This window comes from Crotalus tigris, unplaced genomic scaffold, assembly GCF_016545835.1.
Source record: "Crotalus tigris isolate CLP2741 ecotype Arizona unplaced genomic scaffold, ASM1654583v1 scf7180000024411.593283, whole genome shotgun sequence".
Classification (NCBI taxonomy): Eukaryota; Metazoa; Chordata; class Lepidosauria; order Squamata; family Viperidae; genus Crotalus; species Crotalus tigris.
The window spans coordinates 303333-325043 of NW_024100578.1; the positions used below are offsets into that span (position 1 = coordinate 303333).

Genomic DNA, 21711 nt, shown 5'->3' on the forward strand with positions numbered 1-21711 from the left:
CCACTAATTTTTGAAGAAAGAAATCACAAAACATCAGTGGTCTGTATCTCCGAATTGTACATATGAGACACAATATGCAAAGTTCCAGTTTGTAAATCTTTATTTATATAGGCTGAATTGTTGAACAATTCATTTAAAATTTTGTACTTTCACCTCAATATAAATCCTTTATAAGACCTATGATCATTTTCTGGGCATATCACCATTTTCTAGAGCTTCTATAAATCAGATATTCAGGGTGCTTTTTGCTTGAAGAAATTACCAGTAAATTAAACAGCCACAAAGTATCTACCTTTGGAAATAAAATGAAGCTATGATTAGCCTGCAGGATAATTTTATCTTATCTTTTAGAGTAGTGGTTTTCAGTCACTGTTATCAAGGTTCATTTCAGTGCTGTGAAAGGTCTGCAAGTCTACTGCAACAATCAGCAGGAAGTGCTGCACACTAGCACAGCCAGAATCCCACTTCCGTGACATCAACAGGGTGGACGACCTCTATTTCTCCTTCCGAGTCCAAGAAACCTGTGATGTCAAAGGACTTCCAGTTCCGTGACCTAGAAATCTCACCTATGAGATGTGTGCTATGAGATGGGAAAAGTTTGGAAAAAATCACTGTTACTGAGATTCTATCCACTATGAATAAGTATAGTAAATATTTTCCATATTTTCATTTTAGGAAACCAACAATAACATTTTCCAATAATTAAAACTGTAGTTAATATTTTAGAACACATTTTAATGTATAAATTTGATAAATTATCAATATAAGTATCAATTATACATTAATGTTTTCAATTTTGCACATAATTGAAACAGAATATTTATTTATTATTTATATATTGATATTGTTCAGTATGTAATATAGTTATTAATACACAATTAAATGTATCTCGAAAAACCTAATTATTACTTTCACTTATTCATACTTTTATCATTATATTTTATTACTTTGATATTTTTAAGTCATTTTTCTTCGATGAAACTTAGGATACTGTATATACTCTTGTCCTTCCATTTAACTTATGAGGCCATTTAGGCTGAAAAATATCTAGCCTGATGTACTTCATTGCTAAAGGCAATTAGAATTTGAGCCTCCTCATTTCTCCTCTAATCACTTTTCTACCATCTTCCCTAAAAAGGGAAGATGAGAGACTAGATGAAAACTGTCTAGGCCAGCGGTTCTCAACCTGTGGGTCGCGACCCTTTTGGGGGTCGAACGACACTTTCACAGGGGTCGCCTAAGACCATCGGAAAAGCCATATTTCCAATGGTCTTAGGAACCGAGAAACCGCTCCTCTATCCGGCCGCCGCTGCCTTCCTCCTCCTCCTCCAGCTCCTCCGCCTCCAGGACGCCCTTCTCCGACAGCGCCTGCTCCTGCCTCCACAGCGTCATCACGCGCGCCCCCGACACCGCCCCGGGCCGGCTCAGCTGAGTGGGCAGCCGGGCCGAGCCAAGCCACGTCTGCTCCGCCGCTGCTGGCTGAGCTGAGCTGCAGCGCTGAGCTTGTCCCCACGCCTCCTGGTTGTCCGGCCACGCTCCACTCCCGGCCGCCCTCCGCACCGCGCCAGAGCCTCCCCCGTGCTGCCCGGCCTGCCTCCTTCACCATCAGAGGACACCTCGGCCCTCTGGCACCCAGCGCGGCCCTGGGGCTGGCAGGCAGGAGCAGCTCCTTCCCGGCTCGCCGGGCTCCGGGCCTCGGAAGCGGACAGGTGGAGGGGAAGAGGGTGAGGCGGCGGCGATGTCCGCATGTGTGTCGGAGGCCAGTGCGGCGTGGAAAGGGGCTCCCGCGACCCCGCCACTGCAATGGTGCTTAGGAGGTTGGAGGGGCGGGAAGGTCCCAGGGGGGTGGCTGGGAGAGGGCAAGAAGTGCCAGGATGAGGATGGAGGGCTCCAGGTTGGCGGGCACGAGAGGGCAGCCAGCGGCTCTGAGGGCCTCTGTGTGTTTCTCCAGACCTTACTGGACTACCATCCCCAGCAGCCCTAAAAAGCACTGTGGAAGAGTGGGGAATGCTGGGAGTTGCAGTTCATCACCATCTGGGAAAACATGACTCCAAAGATCAGTCCTTCCTTCCTTCCTTCCTTCCTTCCTTCCTTCCTTCCTTCCTTCCTTCCTTCCTTCCTCCCCTCCCCTTCCCTTCCCTTCCCTTCCCCTTCACTCTTTCTCCTTCCTTCCTTCCTTTCCCCTTCAATCTCCTTCCTTCTCCATCTCCTTTCTTCCTTTCTTTCTTTCTTTCTTCCTTCCTTCCCCTTCCTCCCAATATTTTTGAGCAAGGAAGAGTAAGCTTCTCCAGCGAGCATTGCTATATTATTTTGTGATTAATCACTTTGCTTTAATTATGTTCAATTCGTAACAATAAAAATACACCCTGCATATCAGATATTTACATTACGATTCGTAACAGTAGCAAAATTACAGTTATGAAGTAGCAACAAAAATAATTTTATGGTTGGGGATCACCACAACATGAGGAACTGTATTAAAGGGTCGCGGTATTAGGAAGGTTGAGAACCACTGGTCTAGGCAGATGGGATCAAGGAATGGGTTTTTTTGAAGAGGAGGCAGACTGGAGCCTCCTTGAAAGGTCCAGGAATGTCCATGAAGAATTTATCAATGTCTGAACTACCTAGCCATCATTGTCCTGGAGGCTTTAACCAGCCAGGAGGACAGGGATCTAATTGACAGGTAGTTGTGCTAAGGACCCTATCTACTTGATCAAATTTGGCTAAAATTCCAAATTAGTTACATCAGAGAAACAATAGACAACTATCTTCATAATATTTCATAATCAATTATACTAAAACTAGTATTTCACCAGAGTGTACACACACACACACAACACACACACAACACACACACACACACACACACACATATATAGGTATACAAATCTGTTGCTATTTAGAAAAAGTACAGCAAGTCAACCAGAAGATTTGCAAATCCTTTAAACATATATTGAGTCTGTTTCTTCATAGAGCTCTCACATTATTTGTTCGAGCACTAAAGTTAATTTCATGTGGCATGGAGTGGCCAATCTGTGTCCTAAAGCAGAGGTCCCTAACCCCTGGGCCACGGACCATTATCGGGCCTTGAGCCATTCAGAACTGGGCTGCAGAAGTGGCAGGCGATAGTGCACACATGTGCATCCCCACTTGAGTGAGCAGGCAAGTGCATGCACCCATGCTCCATTTGCACATATGGCAGGTGCACATCCCCACTGCTTGTTCAAATAGAGCTGAGCATGCATGTGCACATGCTTATCTGCCACTCATGTAGAACAATCCCCTGCCCCAGCCGATCTGTAAAGCTGGAAAGGTGGGGAACTCTACCCTAAAGGCTGCATGCAATCACATATTACTTTTGTTAATATATCTCAGAACTCTGATTACATTACGAATTATATGATATAGCTGTTGAAATTAAGTAATTCAGTTTCTCACTATTCAGAAATAGGAAACATACAAAAAGTATAGCATAATCTCTGTGTAATATGTAGATAAGTAGGTAGGTAGGTAGGTAGGAGGTAGGTATATAGACTCCATGAGCAAAAGAAAAACAAAACAATTGTAAATCTTCAGCAGCAAAATTGCCATACTTACTACCTTATGGCACAAACTAAAAAACAATCTCCACCAACCACAAAGTTTTCTAGCCTTGCAGCAACTCCAGATGGTAAAGTTACACCAGCTTCCCACCACTAAAGGACACTATAATGACTGCAATTTTGTCTCTTTCTAATAAGATCTATTGTCGAATCTGTATTCGAAGATGTGTGCAACCTGACCAGTCCAAGAGAGGCATTACATTTTATTGGGAAGAGAAATTCATAGCAATGTCTGCCAATGATTATAGTTTCAAGATCAAATTACAAAAACAGTTTTCTACTTCTGTTCTGATTACTTTTATTTGTATCATACAAACCATAAATTGACCTGCAGTATGAAACAATGATACCGTTTTTTCCATCTTCTCTAAATGGCATTCCAACTTCCTTTACTACAGCTCTTTATCCAAGCAAATTTCCATTACTAAGACATGGTGACAATTTAGTTATATATTTGATTCTTAAATCTACTTCTATATTGCCAAATAATTCTTGCCAGCTCACATTCCTTTAGGCTTTGCTATAGTGGACCTAAATGGAAAGGTTAAAATGAAGTTAGTGCTAGAGTAGCAAAATTACAGGAGCAAGACTATTTTTATATATAACCACTGCAGTGAGACTAACATATGCACAAAAATGGCAAGTATCTGATATACCCACAATACAGGAATGGTTGAAGATGATGAAACTAGTAGATATGGCAAAGTTAACTTGTTTACTTAGAGAAAGATGCATTAGTGCCTGGAAACCCCTGATGGACTTTGTGTTGAAAAAAAAAGAGAACAATTAAGTTGTGATTTATGGGTTTGACATTTAGAAAGGGTAACTTATGGAAAAAGAAAATTACGATGGAACTTTAGAGGGGGGGTAAAATATAAATGCATTTATAACCACTGACAAAAAGATCAGAAGTATTTCATATCTTTTTTTCACTACTTCTTCTTTCTTTCTTACTCACTATTCTTTGTTTTTGTTTTTTATATTTTTATTGTTTTTATCTTAATTTTTGCAATAAAAGTTATATATTTTTAAAAAATATTGTAATATCTTTTAATATTTTATTCACTATTTCATGTTCTTATTTTAAACAATTGTGAGGCTACTAAATGAATATTAAAAAACAAAATAACTACTTTTGCTGCTATGCTATTCATCCAATCAGATACAGACTAAATGGGCTTGTAAAAGCTCTAAAGCATGGAATGAGAATCAGGGAAACTCATGCTTTCTTCAGTCTCAAACATGGAAGTCACCTCTGGGTGATTTAGGTCCAGCTGCCAACCTATCTCACAGAGTGATTGTTAGGTGTGGGGAAGAGGAGAGTAAGAAGTAATGCTATGGTATACAGCTTTGGTTATAATGAATGAAAGGCAGGCTATAAACTCAATAAATAAATAAAGACAAACATACCCCTGTATTGGTAACCTAAGTCATCAAGCAACCTATATCATACTTTTTGGAGCTTATTTTTATTGCTTTATTATACAAAAGAATAAATCAAAAGTTAAAAAGAAAAAAGAAAACCAAACAACCCAACATACAAGGAAAAATGGACATTATAAGAACAGTGGTTTTTAAAATTTCTATTTAGAAACTGGGCGTTTAAACTGCTTGAAAAACATCTTTGGGATCCACATGATATGTATTCAGATTACATACAAACTGGAATATGCAAAATTACATCAATTACAATAAAAGCTGGCACTCATACTTACTGTCTGAGAGAATATCTGGTACATCAGCTTGATACCTGGGTCCAACTCTGATTTCGCCTTTGTCTGCCAGAAGTGTTTTTAATGATGGGTCATATACCAGAGAATAAAAGAAAGTATCCTAGACAACAAAAGTGAACAAAATAAATAAAACTTAGCAGGGAAAATCTACACTCATCCTTCTAAATATGCTTTGTCCAAATGACTTAAAGTTAGACCTAGTAGTTGAGGCTGTTAGGCACTGAAGCTCAGCAAATCTAGAGAGCCATGGCGATTGCTACCTCCTCCATTAAAAAAAGTTTTTTTAAAAAAATTCTTAAATGATCCTTTGGATATTCAACTTGAGTTACTTTGATGAGACTCTGAACAAATGTTGCAAATCAGGGTAGACCAGAAATAGGCAATCTGATGGCATCTAGAATTTTCAACTATATGAATACCAGATTGGTTTTCCTAATATAGAGAATACCTTAGCATAGGATAGCTTCCTGTTGTGTTTTATGCTTTATTAACCACATATATTCCTTAAAAAGGTAATGAAAGACACCAAACATACATTATTCTCAATAAGGGACACACCTTTTTTTGGCTACATAGGTAGTCTTTGACCGTAACCATAATTGGAACTGGAATTTCAGTTTTGGGTTAAGCAGTTAAGAGAGAGAAACACGTGACTGTTTTACTCAATGTCCGCAATTCTGACTGCCAGAATTGCAGTCATTAAGCAATCTCCTGTTAAATGGATGAGATGAAAGAGTTGCCTGTCAGGAGGATTTCAGCTCCATGTTGAGCCCACTGAAGAATTTCCCCTCCCTTCCATGCATGGAGAAAAAATCTGTCAGCAGGATACAGGAACAGAGCTACAATCTTCCGGATTTCAGTTCCATTCCTGCAAGCCATTGATCTATTTTAGTTCCCCTTGTAATCCTTCCTATTGGCTTTCCCGTTGACTCTCTTGATAAGCAGATAGAGAAGATTATAAATAGCTATCACATGATTGTGGGGCACTTGGCAAGGAGTTCTAAATGTGCAACATTTTACAACAATTGTGTTTCATGTTATAAGTCAAGAACTACTTATATTTAAATTATTAAGTTATGATTTACCTGTCCCATTAATTGCCATTAGCCTATTTTAAGTACTGAGGCTGTATGAAGCATTTAAGAGGTGCTTTGCAAAATGTGTTTGCATGAAGAACTTTAAGCACCTGGATGAACTTGCAAAGACCATAGCTGCTTGAATGCTTCAAAAGTAGTGCTTCATTTGCACTATCATGCTTTGTAAAGTACATCTTTTGATGTTCACAGCTATTCTAAAAATAACTGAGGTTTAACACAATTTGAATGAGCTATCTTGATTCAATCCAAAGTTGTATTACTTTCCAGCATAGCTTAGAATCACTTTCTCTTTTCCTTAAATTATTAAATATTGAAAATAAATAAATAAGTGACTTAGAGCAGCGGTCCCCAACCTTTTGGGTACCAGGGACTGGTTACATGGAGAGAGCTTTTTTCACGGACCAGAGGGGGTGTGGTATTGCCTGCATCCTGCTGTTGGGGCTTTGCTTGTTTGTGCGGACTGGTTATTATGACGCAGCCCGGTACCGGTCCATGGACCAGGCATTGGGAACTGCTGACTTAGAAAATAAGTTTTAGGCAAAAATATTTCAGCACTATTTTTATTACTGCAACAATACATGATATATATCTTATCCAGAAAGAAATTCCATTGAATTCAGTGGGACTCACTCTGACAAAAGTGACTACAGAATTACAGTTCTTTAGTTCGTGAATCAAAGGATAGAGAACTCAATTCACTACTTCTGGCTGTTTTTAATAAGACAGTGTAGAAATTGGGAAGTGGTATAAGATAAGTATAATTCTTCATATACCAAAGGGCATTTAAATTGTATTTGAGAATTATATACAAGTCCTTCCACTAAAATGATGATCAATATTTATCTATGTTATGCATACTTATGGACAACAAAAATAGTTCCATTGTATTTGTATTTGTATTTAATTTTATTTATATGCCGCCCAATCCCAAAGGACTCAGGGCGGCGTACAAAGTTAAAACAATCATAAAACAATAAAATAATACAGTCATACCGCGAGTCCGATCATATCCCCCCCCCGGGGACATCAGCCCCAGGCCTGCCGGAACAGGAGAGTTTTAACGGCTTTCTTAAAGGCCGGCAGGGTGGGAGTAGTTCGAACCTCGGGGGGAAGTTGATTCCACCAGGTCGGAGCCACCACAGAAAAGGCCCTTCCCCGAGGGCCTGCCAGCCGACATTGTCTGGCCGACGGGACCTGAAGGAGGCCCAATCTATGGGACCTCACCGGTCTCTGGGAACTGTGCGGCAGAATGCGGTCCTGTAAGTAACCTGGCCCTATGCCATGAAGGGCTTTAAAGGTGATAACTAACACCTTGAATCATATTCCTACCTCCTCAAAAATTGTAATAATAAAAATATCATATGTGTCAATAGGAAATTTGGTTTCATACTCCAAGGAGCTGTTTCAAATTTTACTATGAGAATTTATGCAAAGAGCTAGAGAGCTAGATATTAACTTATGAATAGATGCTGATAGGTGTATACCATAAAAATTTATTATCCCTAAGTTCTACTAGATCAAATTTAAATGCTTTGCTAAAAATAATATTTTTTTAAAAAGTGTTTGCAACAGGTTTGGTAAACAATATTTATGGTATAATACTGAGATTACTAGGTAGTCATGCTCTTAAGGATTAGGCACATATTCTCATCTTGTTCTTTTTTAGGGTGTTGAAAAGGCAAAATTCCTGTTCTTCGTATCAATGATCCCTCTTTGTCCATCCAGTAAGAGTTTTTTCATATTTAAATATAACCCTATTGTTCATAAGTAGTAAGAGAAACAATAGTATTAGTTTAAGAGAATCGGCTTTTGTATTCTGAGCTGCAAATTACTAGCTGAAAATCAAATGAATGGCTTCAATATTATTTCAATAAAGCAATAATTCAGGAGATTGAATTACCATACTACAAAACAATAAAACAAATACTAAGCCATTTCATCTTTATAACAGCAATATAAACAAAATTAAAATTTGGTTTTACAGCAATCTGTTAAAAATGAAATAGTTAATAACATGTAAATAAAAGGATACTGATAGGTGAACCAATTATATACCTCTTTGGCCAGATACGACAATACAGACTCCGTCTCATTCAGAAGTGCAACACTGCATTTTCCCCTATAGAAGCATAAAAAAGGAAGTGTTTATGTCCAGAAATATTTTCTTGCAAAGTAAAGGGCAACAAATCTGTCAACCAAGTTCATTTTGAAAAGTTCAGTTACTGTGTGTCTTATCATTTCTACAAATAGGCAGACTTCAGGAGAGCTCTGCAGAACTGGTCCAAAGGCCATCTTACTCTAGCTTCTATTCCCACAGTGGTTACGCAGATGCTGATAGAAAACTAACAGGATCTTAATGCAAAAATACATTTTTTAAGACAAGTTTTATTGTTTTTTTTATTTTTAAAACAAAGTACTCAAGACACACCGTGGTGTTAGGGTGGTCAAACATCCGCAGACAAAACATATATACATAATTCAATCAATATATCAAATATTCCCTCTCTTTTTCCCTTAAGCACCATATTTTATTTAAAATAATCCAATTCTAGCTTAAATTTATTCAACCTAAACTTGTTTTTAAAGCTTTATAAATTTACACTACCATAATCAAAATAACTTTAAGTACAAACATTATCAGTTCAGGTATTCCTTCCAAATATATTCTAATTCCTTAATTTTATCATAGATCTTGTTTATTTCTTCTTCCACTAATATCCCTTATTTAAAATAAAATATTAATCTATCCTATATGTATCTAATCCATGAATCAATCAATCTCTTTAAACTGACAAAATAAAGTCCAACCTTAAATCATTTCAATCCATTTGACAGAATTCAAATTTCATCCAGTTAATTTTCATAACTAATCACATCCATGTTATCAAACAAACAGATCATCTTATTAGATTAACTCAACATTACATAATAATTTTCTTACAAATAAACCTATCATTCTAAAAAAAATAAAAAACCACATTCAAGTTAATATATATATTCCATTAATCACCCCTTTTCTCTTACTTTTTAAGATGAAAAGATAATATCAAACCTTAAATCATTTCAATCCATTGGACATCAAACAAACAAATCATCTTATTAAAAATAATAGTTTTCATATCGATAAACCCATCAATTCAAAAAGTACATTCTTAGTCAATTTAATATATATCTTCCATTAATCGCCCATTTCTCTTACATCTCGCTCATAATCTTAGTCCTTAAATCAGTCCATAATTCTAAATTGCCTTTAATTCATTACATAAAATTTTAAATTTCACTTCTTTTCAGTCGTATTCTGGGCTTCTTCTTCTGCCAGGTAGGTTTCTATAACAGAGCTTCCCTTCCAACTGATAAGTCTCTCTTTGTTGCTTGCAGTATCATTTGAATCCATGCAAGCCATCTTGGCCTTTGCATTGGCCCTCTGTTTCTCTTAACCATAAAATTTTGTTGCTTTGACATTTCAAATCTCAGTCTTTACTTTTCCTGGTCGTCAAAACCATAGGTAAACTGCTTATCAGGCAAAGTCAATTTCTCTTTATTCTCAGTTAAGTCCTCTTCCTGTGTAGTCTGTTTTACAGAATAATCAGAAGTAATTTGAGAGTCAATTTTGAAGTTTAAAGGAGAGATTCTGGCTCTTAATTCTGTAGTAAACTCTTTCATTGTAGCACATATTTCTTCTTTAGCCTCATAAATCTTTTCCAAAATAAGTTTACAATTTAAGTGTGAATGCAGCTCCATTTTAAAAGTTATTCAGCTTTTTTCAATATTAGCTTTTGGCCAGTAGATGTCCTAAATCTTTTTCAAGAGTCATTTTTCCCCCTTTCTTTCTATTTTTTAAGGAAAAAGTGGAGGAAGAAATACTCTTCCAATGCAAGATAGTAATAGCGCTCAGCAAGAAAAAAAAACAACAGCATAAACTGATAATACAGCTCTTAAGAAAAAAAAAATTTCGGTATCCCAAAACATGTATAAAAAAGAAGTAATCTTTAAAATTTTGTTTTATTTTTTTGTTCAACGCCTTTCTTCCGAAACAAGTAGAAGCTGCTTTTCCAAGCCAGGGAAATAATTCCAACGGGGGTCTTACAGGCAAAAAGAAAGAAAACAAAGTAGAAGGAAAGATAATTCAAGACGGAGAGAGGGAGGAAAGGTCTCACCCAGATTCACCACGGTGGTTCTTTATGCTTAGATGATTTTCTGACTTCAGCTGACACAGCGAAGTGATCGGCCATTTTACTGACTGATCTTCTCCATCGGCCCTACGGAATTAGCTCGGACTGTAGGGGGAGCCGCCGCTCAACCGCAACCGAGAAAAAGCCTCCTCGATGGTGGTTGCCCCTCCAGGGTGATTTAAGACCCACATAAGAATCTACCAGTAGAGAGAAAAGCAGCCAGCAAAGAGCGACAGCTCTTCGTGTGACTGAAGCTGCCTGATCCGGAAGCGGAAGTCCTTACATTTTTTAATTCAAGCAAACTTGCTTTTGACTGTGGAAATAATATCCAGCTATCGTGACCATTAATTTTTAATATGAAATGCATTACCTTACAAGTGGTTTAAATATAAGAGATCAACAAAATGAAAAGGAAGGAAGGAAGGAAGGAAGGAAGGAAGGAAGGAAGGAAGGAAGGAAGGAAGGAAGGAAGGAAGGAAGGAAGGAAGGAAGGAAGGAAGGAAGGAAGGAAGGAAGGAAGAAAAGACATTCATGTGAGGCTGGTCATGTCTGTGATGACCTGGGACAAACTCATGATTTTCATACCAGGACTGGCAATCCAAGTGAATCCACAACCATCCCTGCAATTAGACTGAATAGCTTGAAGGAGTAACTACTGAATTGAAAAGACAGCTTATAACTCTGCACTATCCTGCAATGACCATATATCTTTTATTCTGTTCTTGTGAAAAATATGGAAATTGAATTGTCTTGTTTAAATGAATTTGATTTTAGGTATTTTCATTAGAATATGCATTTTTATCAAGTTTTTGTTCTTTTCATCTTGAATTTTCCTTTGTAAGCAAAATTATAAATTATGTTTTTAATTATTATGAATCTTTCAGATTTGCCTCTTTTTCAGTTTGTCCTTTATTGTTTCCAAGAAAATATCTTACCCTAACCTCGTAAATACAGACTTATACCTATGAAGTAGTACTCTCTTCCATTATACAATTGCACATCATTTCCCCCATCTTGGGATTGAACTTGATGCACTACTCAAAACTCAGACACAGACCTCAGTAAGGGAGGCTCCCTATCCTTAATCTAGCTGGATTTCAACTGACAAACACAAAATCTTCTCTTTTATTCCAAATTACACCTTGCCCAAAGTTGAAAACTGCAGGGAGTTTTCAGTGTGACTTGAAGGTGTATGTGCATATGCATGCACACATACATGAACACGCAGTTGTATTTAATATAGAAATTATTAAATGTTTCTCATTAAATGCTGTGAAACATTTTTCCAGGGATACTTTATTAAGCCTTGGTGATAGAGAATCATATTATTCTATCCTTCTATTATACTAATAACGAACCACTTCAAAGGCTGACAATGCCCACATTTTGTCAAGTAATCATCAATATCTATTTTACAAGCATCTTTCCAAGAAGACATAATAATCCTTTTTGCAACAATCTAGATGTGCTAGATCCAAAATTCTTCATATGGAAATAGATTCCAAATTTTAGGGATATAGTTCTAAATATTAACTGACAATATTAACATATTCATAATAATACTGACTATTCAATAGATACGGAATACAATGAAAATCATATGTATGAAGATACCTTCAACTTTATCTCTAATATAAAAACATAAAAAGACAGATTACAAACCCTGTTTAAGCATCTACCAAGATGTCAATTAATCCCCAGGAAAAAATGTTTAATGGATTATTTTCATCTTAAAATCATACAAGATATGACCTTTTTTTTAAAAAAAAAATGCAGTTCTTCCTATTTTTAACTGCCCCCTAATCATTCTTGTTGCTCTTCTCTGCATTCTTTCCAGAGTCTCAACATTTTTTGTTATACTTTTTTTTGTCATGACTTTTTTCACACAGAAGCTGCAATTTAGAAAGAAAGAACTTCATAGTCTGATTGATCCATGAAAATCTATTTAAACTATATTGGTTTATATAAATGGAATTTATATAAGTATTTCTCTTAAAATACATACTGGTCATGAAATTAAATTACATAATATTTAATCTGCCCCCCAAAAACACATGGGCTTTTTCAACCACCCATGAGTATTCATCTGTTTTACTGTCACATCCTGTATAGCTGGCAAACCCAGGATCCAAAAAGCACACAAATTTCAAACAGACATATATAATGCTAGCCTGAAGTAAGAAAATAAACTTGAAAACTGTAAGAGTAAATTCCACTCAGACTCATAGTGAGTTAATAGAATCTCTTTGAAGTTCTTCCTTCCCAGGGTTTTCACATCTGGACCTCATCACGTCTTCTCACCTAAATAGCATTTCTTTCCTGCTTCCTTCCTCCAGTCTCTCACAACTTCACAGTTTACATTTTGACATTTACTAATTAAAATATTTTTATGATAATAATTATTCCTTAAAAGATATGAGAATCCAGACAATAAACCATACCTATTTTCACAAAAACATTATTACCAATTGGTAGCACATTAGATTTCTTTCAATATATCTAGAAAATGTGCAATATTATTGTATAACACCCACAAAAATTGAAAACTTTGATAATTGCTAATAAGACCTAAAATATACTCAACCTACAATAACAATTATGTTCCAATCTAGCCACTTTCACTGTCCAGCAAAACCAATAATTTTAATGCAAGAAATAAAAGTTAAGGGAAATTCATTTATTCTCATAATATATTCCAAAACCATAATAGGTAATGTGTTAGAACAGTGTCTGGACATCTGTGAAAAGAAAAATGGCAGGATATACAGTGTTCAATCAAAGTGATGAGCATATATACAATTTTGAGTCAAGGTAACTCCTCAGTGCAAGGCTAATAATCAGCTTAGAAAAATGCAATGCAAAAATCATCCATTTATTTGATAAGATGATAAATAAAAGAAGTCATGCCAGGATGAACTGAAAGATACTTCATTCCAGATTAGCATTAATGTATCAGAGATGGCTACAGCACCACTAGGAGAGCATGAAACCCAGCAATCAGGGGCCAAATTGATAAAAATAATTTGGAAAGTTGAAATTTGAAGATAATGTTCTGAATATAACATCTCCCTTTTTAAAAGGCAGTAAAATTGTAAAAATGCTGTTTGGAATTAATTGAAAATTGCTGTTCAGAGTTGTACATATTGTTCTGCTTAGCAATATAAAAAGAAAAGAGAAAGGATTCCTTAATATATTTTTTTAAATTCAGCTCTTCAAGTTTGTTTGTAACAAGTTGTAGCATTTTTCTATTAGCTTTAATTTCAACAAGTGTAGAATATGATTCATCATTCACTCTTTTTATACCTGCACTAACAGGTAACTGCCCTTATTAACTGTTAGTTTAATAATTTTTAAGTAGGACAATCAAGCACAACATTCAAGATTGTGAATTTTTCTTTTTGTTTATAACCTGTAATCAATGGTGAGATTCAACCAGTTCACACCAGTTCAGCAGAATTGGTAGCTAATTTTTTGTTGCCCAGGCCCAGAACGGACTTCCGGAAGCGGCATCCACAGAGAACTGGTTGTTCACATATTTGAATCCCACCACTGCCTGTAACTGAACAATTACCAAGTCAAGCAACTATTTTAAGTAAAGTTTTTATGTGCTAATTATGAAATCCTCCAGTGCAGATATTATGTTGTTATAGTCAAGAGACCAACAATTTCCATTTTTCCCAGACTGTCAATAAACTATTTGATATGTTTTGTAATAGCAGGGCTAAGTGTGAAGCCTGAAAAGCTTATAATTTCAACCACCAATCTTACAAATCCTCTGGGTGTAAACCTCTTAGCTTCATCTCCTGCCTTAGTGTGCCAGCTTAGTAGTCATTTTTATCATCATCTTTTAAGGAATTCCTTTGTAGTACCTCCAGCATGTGCTTAAGCTAGCTTTCTGGCAAGTTAAAGAAAAAGATATGATAAACCCAAAACAGTTTACTGTATAACATTATCTCCTCATCCTGAGCACTGAGATATGTTGGTAGGAAAATCAGCCTCCACTGCTTCAAAAGATACTCACAGAGACACAGCCTTTATTTTTTAAAAAAGAAAGGGAAAACCTTCTTTTTTTATGGCAAAATTCCAATTTTGAGTAGTCTCATGGAAGACATTCAATAATGCAAAGATAAAAATATAGATCTGCTAAAATTACAGACATATTTCAAGAACCTCTCATGGATACTTTACAAAAAATAATAAAATTCTGGAAACCACAGATTTTTAAAGTAAAGCCAATTTGTATAAAATATACAAGGATTGATCTTGTAGGTAAACAGGGACAATAGTCACTAGAGATAATACAGCATTAACTACTATAGAAAAGAAATCAATATTCTTAGCTAATATTCTCTTATTCCTGTAAAGAACAGACAATGCTAGGCATAACTGTACCAATTTAATTGTGTGATAAAATATTGTTCTAAAAATTACAATTTATATCAGAAACCAAGGAGAGACAACAAATTCTACTGGTTTCCAGCTTCTCACCCAGCAACTTTGACTTTATTTTTAAAAAGACAAATAAAAAAGGGGAGTGTTTTGGGAGAAGCTGCTGCATTATTTACAGAATCCATGTGCTTCTACTTAAGATGGAGAAAATTGTACCTGTTGTCTGAGCCAGCAATTAGCTTTTTGGCATGAGGGACTGGCAGGCAGGCAGATTGCAAGAGTGAATGTAGAATAGGGAGCTGCCTGCCCATTCATTATACAACTTAATGAATAATCCATTATATTTTATTTTATTTTATATTTATTAAATTTATTTGCCATCCATCTCATTTTGAAGCAGCTCTGGGTAGTTTATAGCATTAAAACCATTAAAATCGTAAAAGATAAATATTTCTAAAACAATAACAATGAAAAGTATACATGAAAAACTGAAAATCAAAATTTTGGAAGTGTATAGGCAAAGCTGAAAGCATTATATGCTTCTGATGTACAATTTCTTATATAAATATTCAAAATTTCTGTAAAATTCCTTCTCAAATTATGACTACAGTTCTTATAAGGGGGAAACTATGAATAAACTCTAGATATGAGAATTCCAGCACAAATAATTTTAATTTCACAAATACAAAATATTGACCAAAATACATATACTAAAAAACTTAAGTACACTAAAAAAAACCTGCACAATTAACTGAAACAATGTCTAAATGTAAAGAAAAAAAAAATGGAAACCAAAAAGAAAAAAAGAAAAGGATTTAAAATAAATGAAGAGAAAAAAAATCTACTTTGTTTTATTAGTCATTTATTTACTAATAAATGATATATAGTAGTATAATATAACCAAAATTACCATTTTCTAGTATTCTCACAGCATTAATTATTCTCTTTTAATTATTTTCCCCTTGGGCAGTAAGAAAACAAATCTACCCTTTAATAAACCTCTATTTGTATTCCCATACAAATCTCTAAAAATTATCAGCATTCATTATTTTATCCCAAATATTTCATCACTTTTTAGTTGCTTTGCAAATCATTATTTTTAATTCCATTCACACTGCTGAGAGTTGCCAGTTTAGCTCTTTTTAACTTACTGTACAGTGCTTAATTTTAGAAGCTTTTCTATTTTCATCAATATTGTTAGTTATTTTCTCTGACTTAACTGTTCCTTGCTCTTTTTGGCCATAATTGCAATTATTGTTTTCTCTCTCTGTACACTATACTGTACATTTTTCTTATCTTTCCTCTTTCTACCATTCTCTATGTACCTTTTCTCCCCCCATAGCCTCTTTCATTTCACCATTCTACCAAATATCTTTTTTTGCATTCTTCTCAGAAGCATAAATTACCTCTGTGGTACACTTAATGTAACTCATTTTACTCTATTCCAAGCAACTTCCCATTATCCTTCTATTAGTTCATTTTTCATTTCTTTTGTTGGGAGATTAATACTTTTCCATACTTTCAGTGCTGGCCAAACTATTATTCTACCCACACTTTTTTTTTTTCTTCTCTGCCTACTCTTTTCCCCAATATTCAATCCTGACATCACCAAAATATGGCTTTTCGCACAACCAAGACCTCACATCACACCTGTGTCCTTTACTAATTCTCTTATTTTCATCATAAGCAATCAAATCAAGCATGCTTTTCGATTAGTTCTTTTTCCATGTATACTTGTGAATAGACTTGTGTTTAAATCATGTATCTGAAACAAATATCTGATGCTCATCAATCACCATTCTCATTCATTTCTAAATCTCCAAATAGCTTAATACTTTTTTGTGCTCTGTACTTTAATTTCCACATATTTATTTATATCACTTTTTTTTTTCTTTTGGACCATATTCTTTCTAAATGCAGTTAGAATTTTGAAGTTAGAATTTTGAAGCACTTGTATCAATGCAATCATATTGACTTACTCTTTATTGTTTTGTTTAAAACAACATGCAGAAAACCACTCGAGAACTCAGAAGAGCTCTAGAGAAATCAAAAGTTTACAAATTGAGAAAACTCCAAAATTTACAAATTCCAGATCAATATGCATACATTAAAAGCCTGTATAATTTTAACTTTAAGAAATTATTAGATATTGTAATAATCTTTATTTGAAATATATTTAGTTATTAATGTGTTATTAGTTATTGAAATAACATTAACTGTTATTGGTCTGAGAATAGATTTCAACACATCAGAAATATGTAGCAACCCAGATTACAATGATAACACTTCCCTGTGATCTCAACGATACGGAGTCAACAAGCAAAACAGAAAATTCAGTATATACCATTTCAGACAAATGGCTGTCCAGTCTCTTCTTAAAAACTTCCAGTGTTGGAGCATTCACAGCTTCTGGAGGCAGATTGTTCCACTGGTTAATTGTTCTGTCAGAAAATGTCTCCTTAGTTCTAGGTTGCTTCTCCTTTAGTTTCCATCCATTACTTCTTGTCCTGCCTTCAGGTGCTTTGGAGAATAGCTTGACTCCTCTTCTTTGTGGCAGCCCCTGAGATATTGGAACACTGCTATCATGTCCCTCCTCGTCCTTCTCTTCATTAGACAAGACATACCCAATTCCAGCAACCGTTCCTCATTTGTTTTGGCCTCCAGTCCCCTAATCATCTTTGTTGCTCTTCTCTGTACTCTTTCTAGAGTCTCAACATCTTTTTTACATCGTGGTGACCAAAACTGGATGCAGTATTCCAAGTGTGGCCTTACCAAGGCATTGTAAGTGGTGTACACACACACACACACATACACACACACCTTGTTTGATACTCTGTCTCACATAATTGCAACGGAAAATATAGTTACTATTATCTGATCATCAGCACTAAGTCTTAAACACACAATGACGAAATTGTACAAGCTATGAGATTAGTATATTTCTCACAGGGTTTCTAATAAATTTACTTTCCAGCAGAGCAAGGGAGGATGCTAAACTTTTTAAAAGGCTCTATGAAAAACAAATGGTTCCAAGATACTTAGCTAGATCCAGTATGTGGTACTTAAAAGTTGTCAGTGACTAGGGTTAGCTTGTTTTGCCAGTCAGCATCCAGGACTTGCTGTTTAAAAAGCATTGAAGTGATCATAGTGCATGGACAAAAATCCTGGGGAGAAGCCAAGGACTAGTAGTTTATTCAACAACATCCTTGGGATGCACCATATCTCCCTTCTAGCTTATCGCCGTCTAGACCTCTATGCTGTAATACAAACAAATGTTTGGGGGCTCTGGTGATAACAAGAACTTAAAAGTAGTGGAACAGTTTAGATTACCAGAAAAAAAGATAGGAAGAGCTACTGAACTGAGCTAGCATAAATGGGGGGGGGGGGAAACAGACAGAACTCTAGAAAAAGAACTGGAATTGAGGTATGGGAAATAGATGTAGGCAGGGAGCTATGGCTTTTGAAAATAGATTTTAACAAAGACAATATGACCTGGTAAATTGACCTAAGTCAAATTGAGGAATATTTGTACTGTTGAAGAGAGTTGATGGTCACAATATGAAGAAGTGTATTGAAGATGAATAGGATGAAGAGTGCTAAGGAAAGACAATAACTATTGAATGCAGAGGGTGCAATGATATACCAGAAGACCAGTTACCAGACCATCTGAGAGAAATTTTGCCATGAATCTCTGGTAAGCCCTTAATTCCAGAATAAGGACACAGAAAGGATTAGAAATACATAAGTTAATTTTCTATCATAACTGCCTCTATATATAGGATGAGAATTGTTTAATACTGAAATCTTTGCTTCAGGAAGATATTGGTTAGGTGTATTATAAAGATAAATAACATTCCTTTTGTATCAACTAAAAAGGAAAGCAGAGAGAATGATAAGCAATAGTATTAGCTATATTTGACACTGACAAATATAAAGTATTTTGCTATTCTCTTCAGTTTGCTTTATCACCAGTTTAAAATAACAAAAATACAATTTTTAACCCATCCAAATCTTACATGCACTTTGTGCCAGTCTTATTCCTCTTAAAGTATTAAAAAGATCCACTGGACAGAAAACATTTAGCAAGAAAGTAAGAATTATTGAACACAATGTTCCATGTTGGAAAATAAACAGCCTATAATTGCAAAATGTTATTAGAGAAGGACTTAAAAATCTAAAATATTGCCCTCAGGAATTTAGAATGCAGGTATGGTCCTAAATAAGCTCTGTACAGAAAGCTGTGATTACTTTAGTTATAAATAATTTAATAGCAAAAGGCACAAAACTTTTATTTCAAGCAAAAGGACATTAAATTACCTGCAACAGTTTGTGTGTTTATTCATTTTTAGACTAAGTTGTCTTTTTATCTGAGACATCAAACACCACCTAGATCTTTAAAGCCTTTTATCTGTTCAGTGAAGCTGTCTTGGATTACAATTACTCAAATTTTGTCTTTTGCTAATCAATCAGAATGTGATTATCAATACATTAGTGAACAAAGTTCTTCAATATTCTTCCAAGGCTAATTAATGTCTTTGAATAAAATCACAGTATCATTTGTCTAAAGTAAAATTAACCAACTTTTTCTAACATTTAGAAGTCTAGATCAGACAAAAGACCCAGGAATTAATGTAAAAACAAAAGCCGAGAGTAGTAAAGATCTCTGTTTAACCAATATCTGAGTTGAGATATGTTAAGTTGCTTCAACAGGATGCATCTTACTTATTTGGCCATGCTCTTTATACATAAACAAAAGTAGCTAGTTATTTATGTGGTAGCTTTTTCTGAGGCTGAAGTAGGTTAGATGGAGAAACGAAACTTCTATGATTCAGCTGAAGAGCCTGAGGCCTTGCCAAGGACACCAGAACAGGTGTGGATTTGAGGAAATGATTCCCATAAGAAAGTGAACACGGACTAGACTAGACTACACTAGACTAGAATGAGTTGGAAGGGACCTTGGAGGTCTTCTAGTCCAACCCCCAGTTTAGGCAGGAAACTGGTTTCAGTCAAATGGTTGTCCAATCTCTTCTTAAAAACTTCCAGTGTTGGAGCATTCACAATTATTGTTTAAGACTATGAATTGGGGATGGAACCTTAAAGTTAGTTTTGCTTCAACATAACCATGCAGTGTATTCAGTAAATAGTAAGATTTTCGGAGATGGAATGAACCTGGAGTTTTCTTTGGATTCTCAAGCTGGATATGGACATTTACATAAATTTCACATGTTTTTCACAATTAATTACAAAACATTATTTAAAAAGTTGAATAAACTTAAACTTTGCCAAAGCTGAGAAACATCTGGAAGAAAAGAATAGGAATGTATAAAAATATGTAGATGATCATATTTCTTGGCAGGGTAATTGTACCTCTTTGCAAATCATGTATCACAATTTCATTTCAACAGTAAATGAATAACAGTCAAAACAAAATGACACCTGAGGAGGCTTCTCATCACAGAGTTGCATAAAATGCCCAAGATAAGCAACAACTGCAACTTCCTTCAGATCACATCAATCTCTAGTAACTATTATTTGCATTTTAAAGTTAAATAAACAAAGAAAAAAGGTAAAGCCAAGATAACCACAGAAACTACATTAGTTTTTATTATATAGTGATATGTCACACATTCAGGTTATGATAGCTACTGTAAAGACAATACTTTCATTAGAAACCTTAATATTAACCAACTTATGTTTATTATTATTATATTTCCCCCACCATTTTATACACAAATCAAGGCAGTAAATATTCTGTCTTCTATTTTTTTCACAAGAATTATTATATTTACAATAGTCTAATAATTGCAAAAATGATCATTCATTAAAGGATATTCATTATTAATATTATTTTACTGAGCATTTCACATTGCAAAGGAAAAATCAATCAAATTAGATAAATAATACTGGTAAAATATTACTTATTTTCTGCATGGATTAAGATTGCCAGATATTCAAAGGGAACTGAGTAGTCATCTTAAAAGGCTTTCCTTATTTATTCTTCCATCCCCTGAATGCCTACCATGAATTTGTTCATCTGCTTTCAATCAAAAACCATTCACTTTGAATTAATGAAAATGTAAACATTGCTAATAATTAAATCTATTTTGATTTAATATATATGTATGTTTTCAATAACTCTTTATAATAAATCCTACAGATGTAGAGAATGACGGTATTGGTGCTTACTGCAAGGAGGTAGAGATGAACTGGTGTAATAAAAACAGCCTCATTTTAAACGTAGGAAAAATTAAAGAGATCATTGTCGATTTCAGAAAAGGCAGGCATAGCCACACACCTCTGTGTATTAATGATTCACCTGTGGAGGTGGTTAGCAGCATCAAGTTTCTGAGTGTGCAGCTAACAAGTAGGCTAGTTTGGTCACTCAACAGTGAAACACTTGTAAAGCGGGCACAGCAGCACCTGCATTTTATGTGTTGCACGAGAAAAGTATATCTTCCCTCCCCTGTCCTTACCACTTTCTATAGAGGGACGATTGAAAGCATCCTGTCATACTGCATTACTGTCTTGTTTGGAAGCATTACTGCTTCGGACAGGAAGGAGGTGCAGAGAGTGATGAGGATGACAGAAAAGATTATTGGTAATTCACTTCCTTGTATCCAAGACATAGCATATAAGTGATGCTTGAGCAAGGTCTGTAGGATTGTTTGGGATGCTACACATCCTCTTCACGACCTCTCTCTTTTGTTGCCTTCTGGGA

The 21711-nt window shown here is 35.3% G+C and overlaps 1 protein-coding gene across 1 annotated transcript in view; it reads right to left on the minus strand.

The window, feature by feature from the left end:
- The window catches only part of MTA3 (metastasis associated 1 family member 3), a 144547-nt gene that overhangs the window by 88570 nt on the left and 34266 nt on the right, over window positions 1-21711 (minus strand). The window contains exons 5-6 of the mRNA XM_039329735.1: window positions 8488-8551; window positions 5318-5435 (exon numbers count right to left, since the gene is read on the minus strand). Coding sequence (XP_039185669.1) covers window positions 5318-5435; window positions 8488-8551 — 182 coding nt within the window. The remainder of the gene's footprint in view (window positions 1-5317; window positions 5436-8487; window positions 8552-21711) is intronic.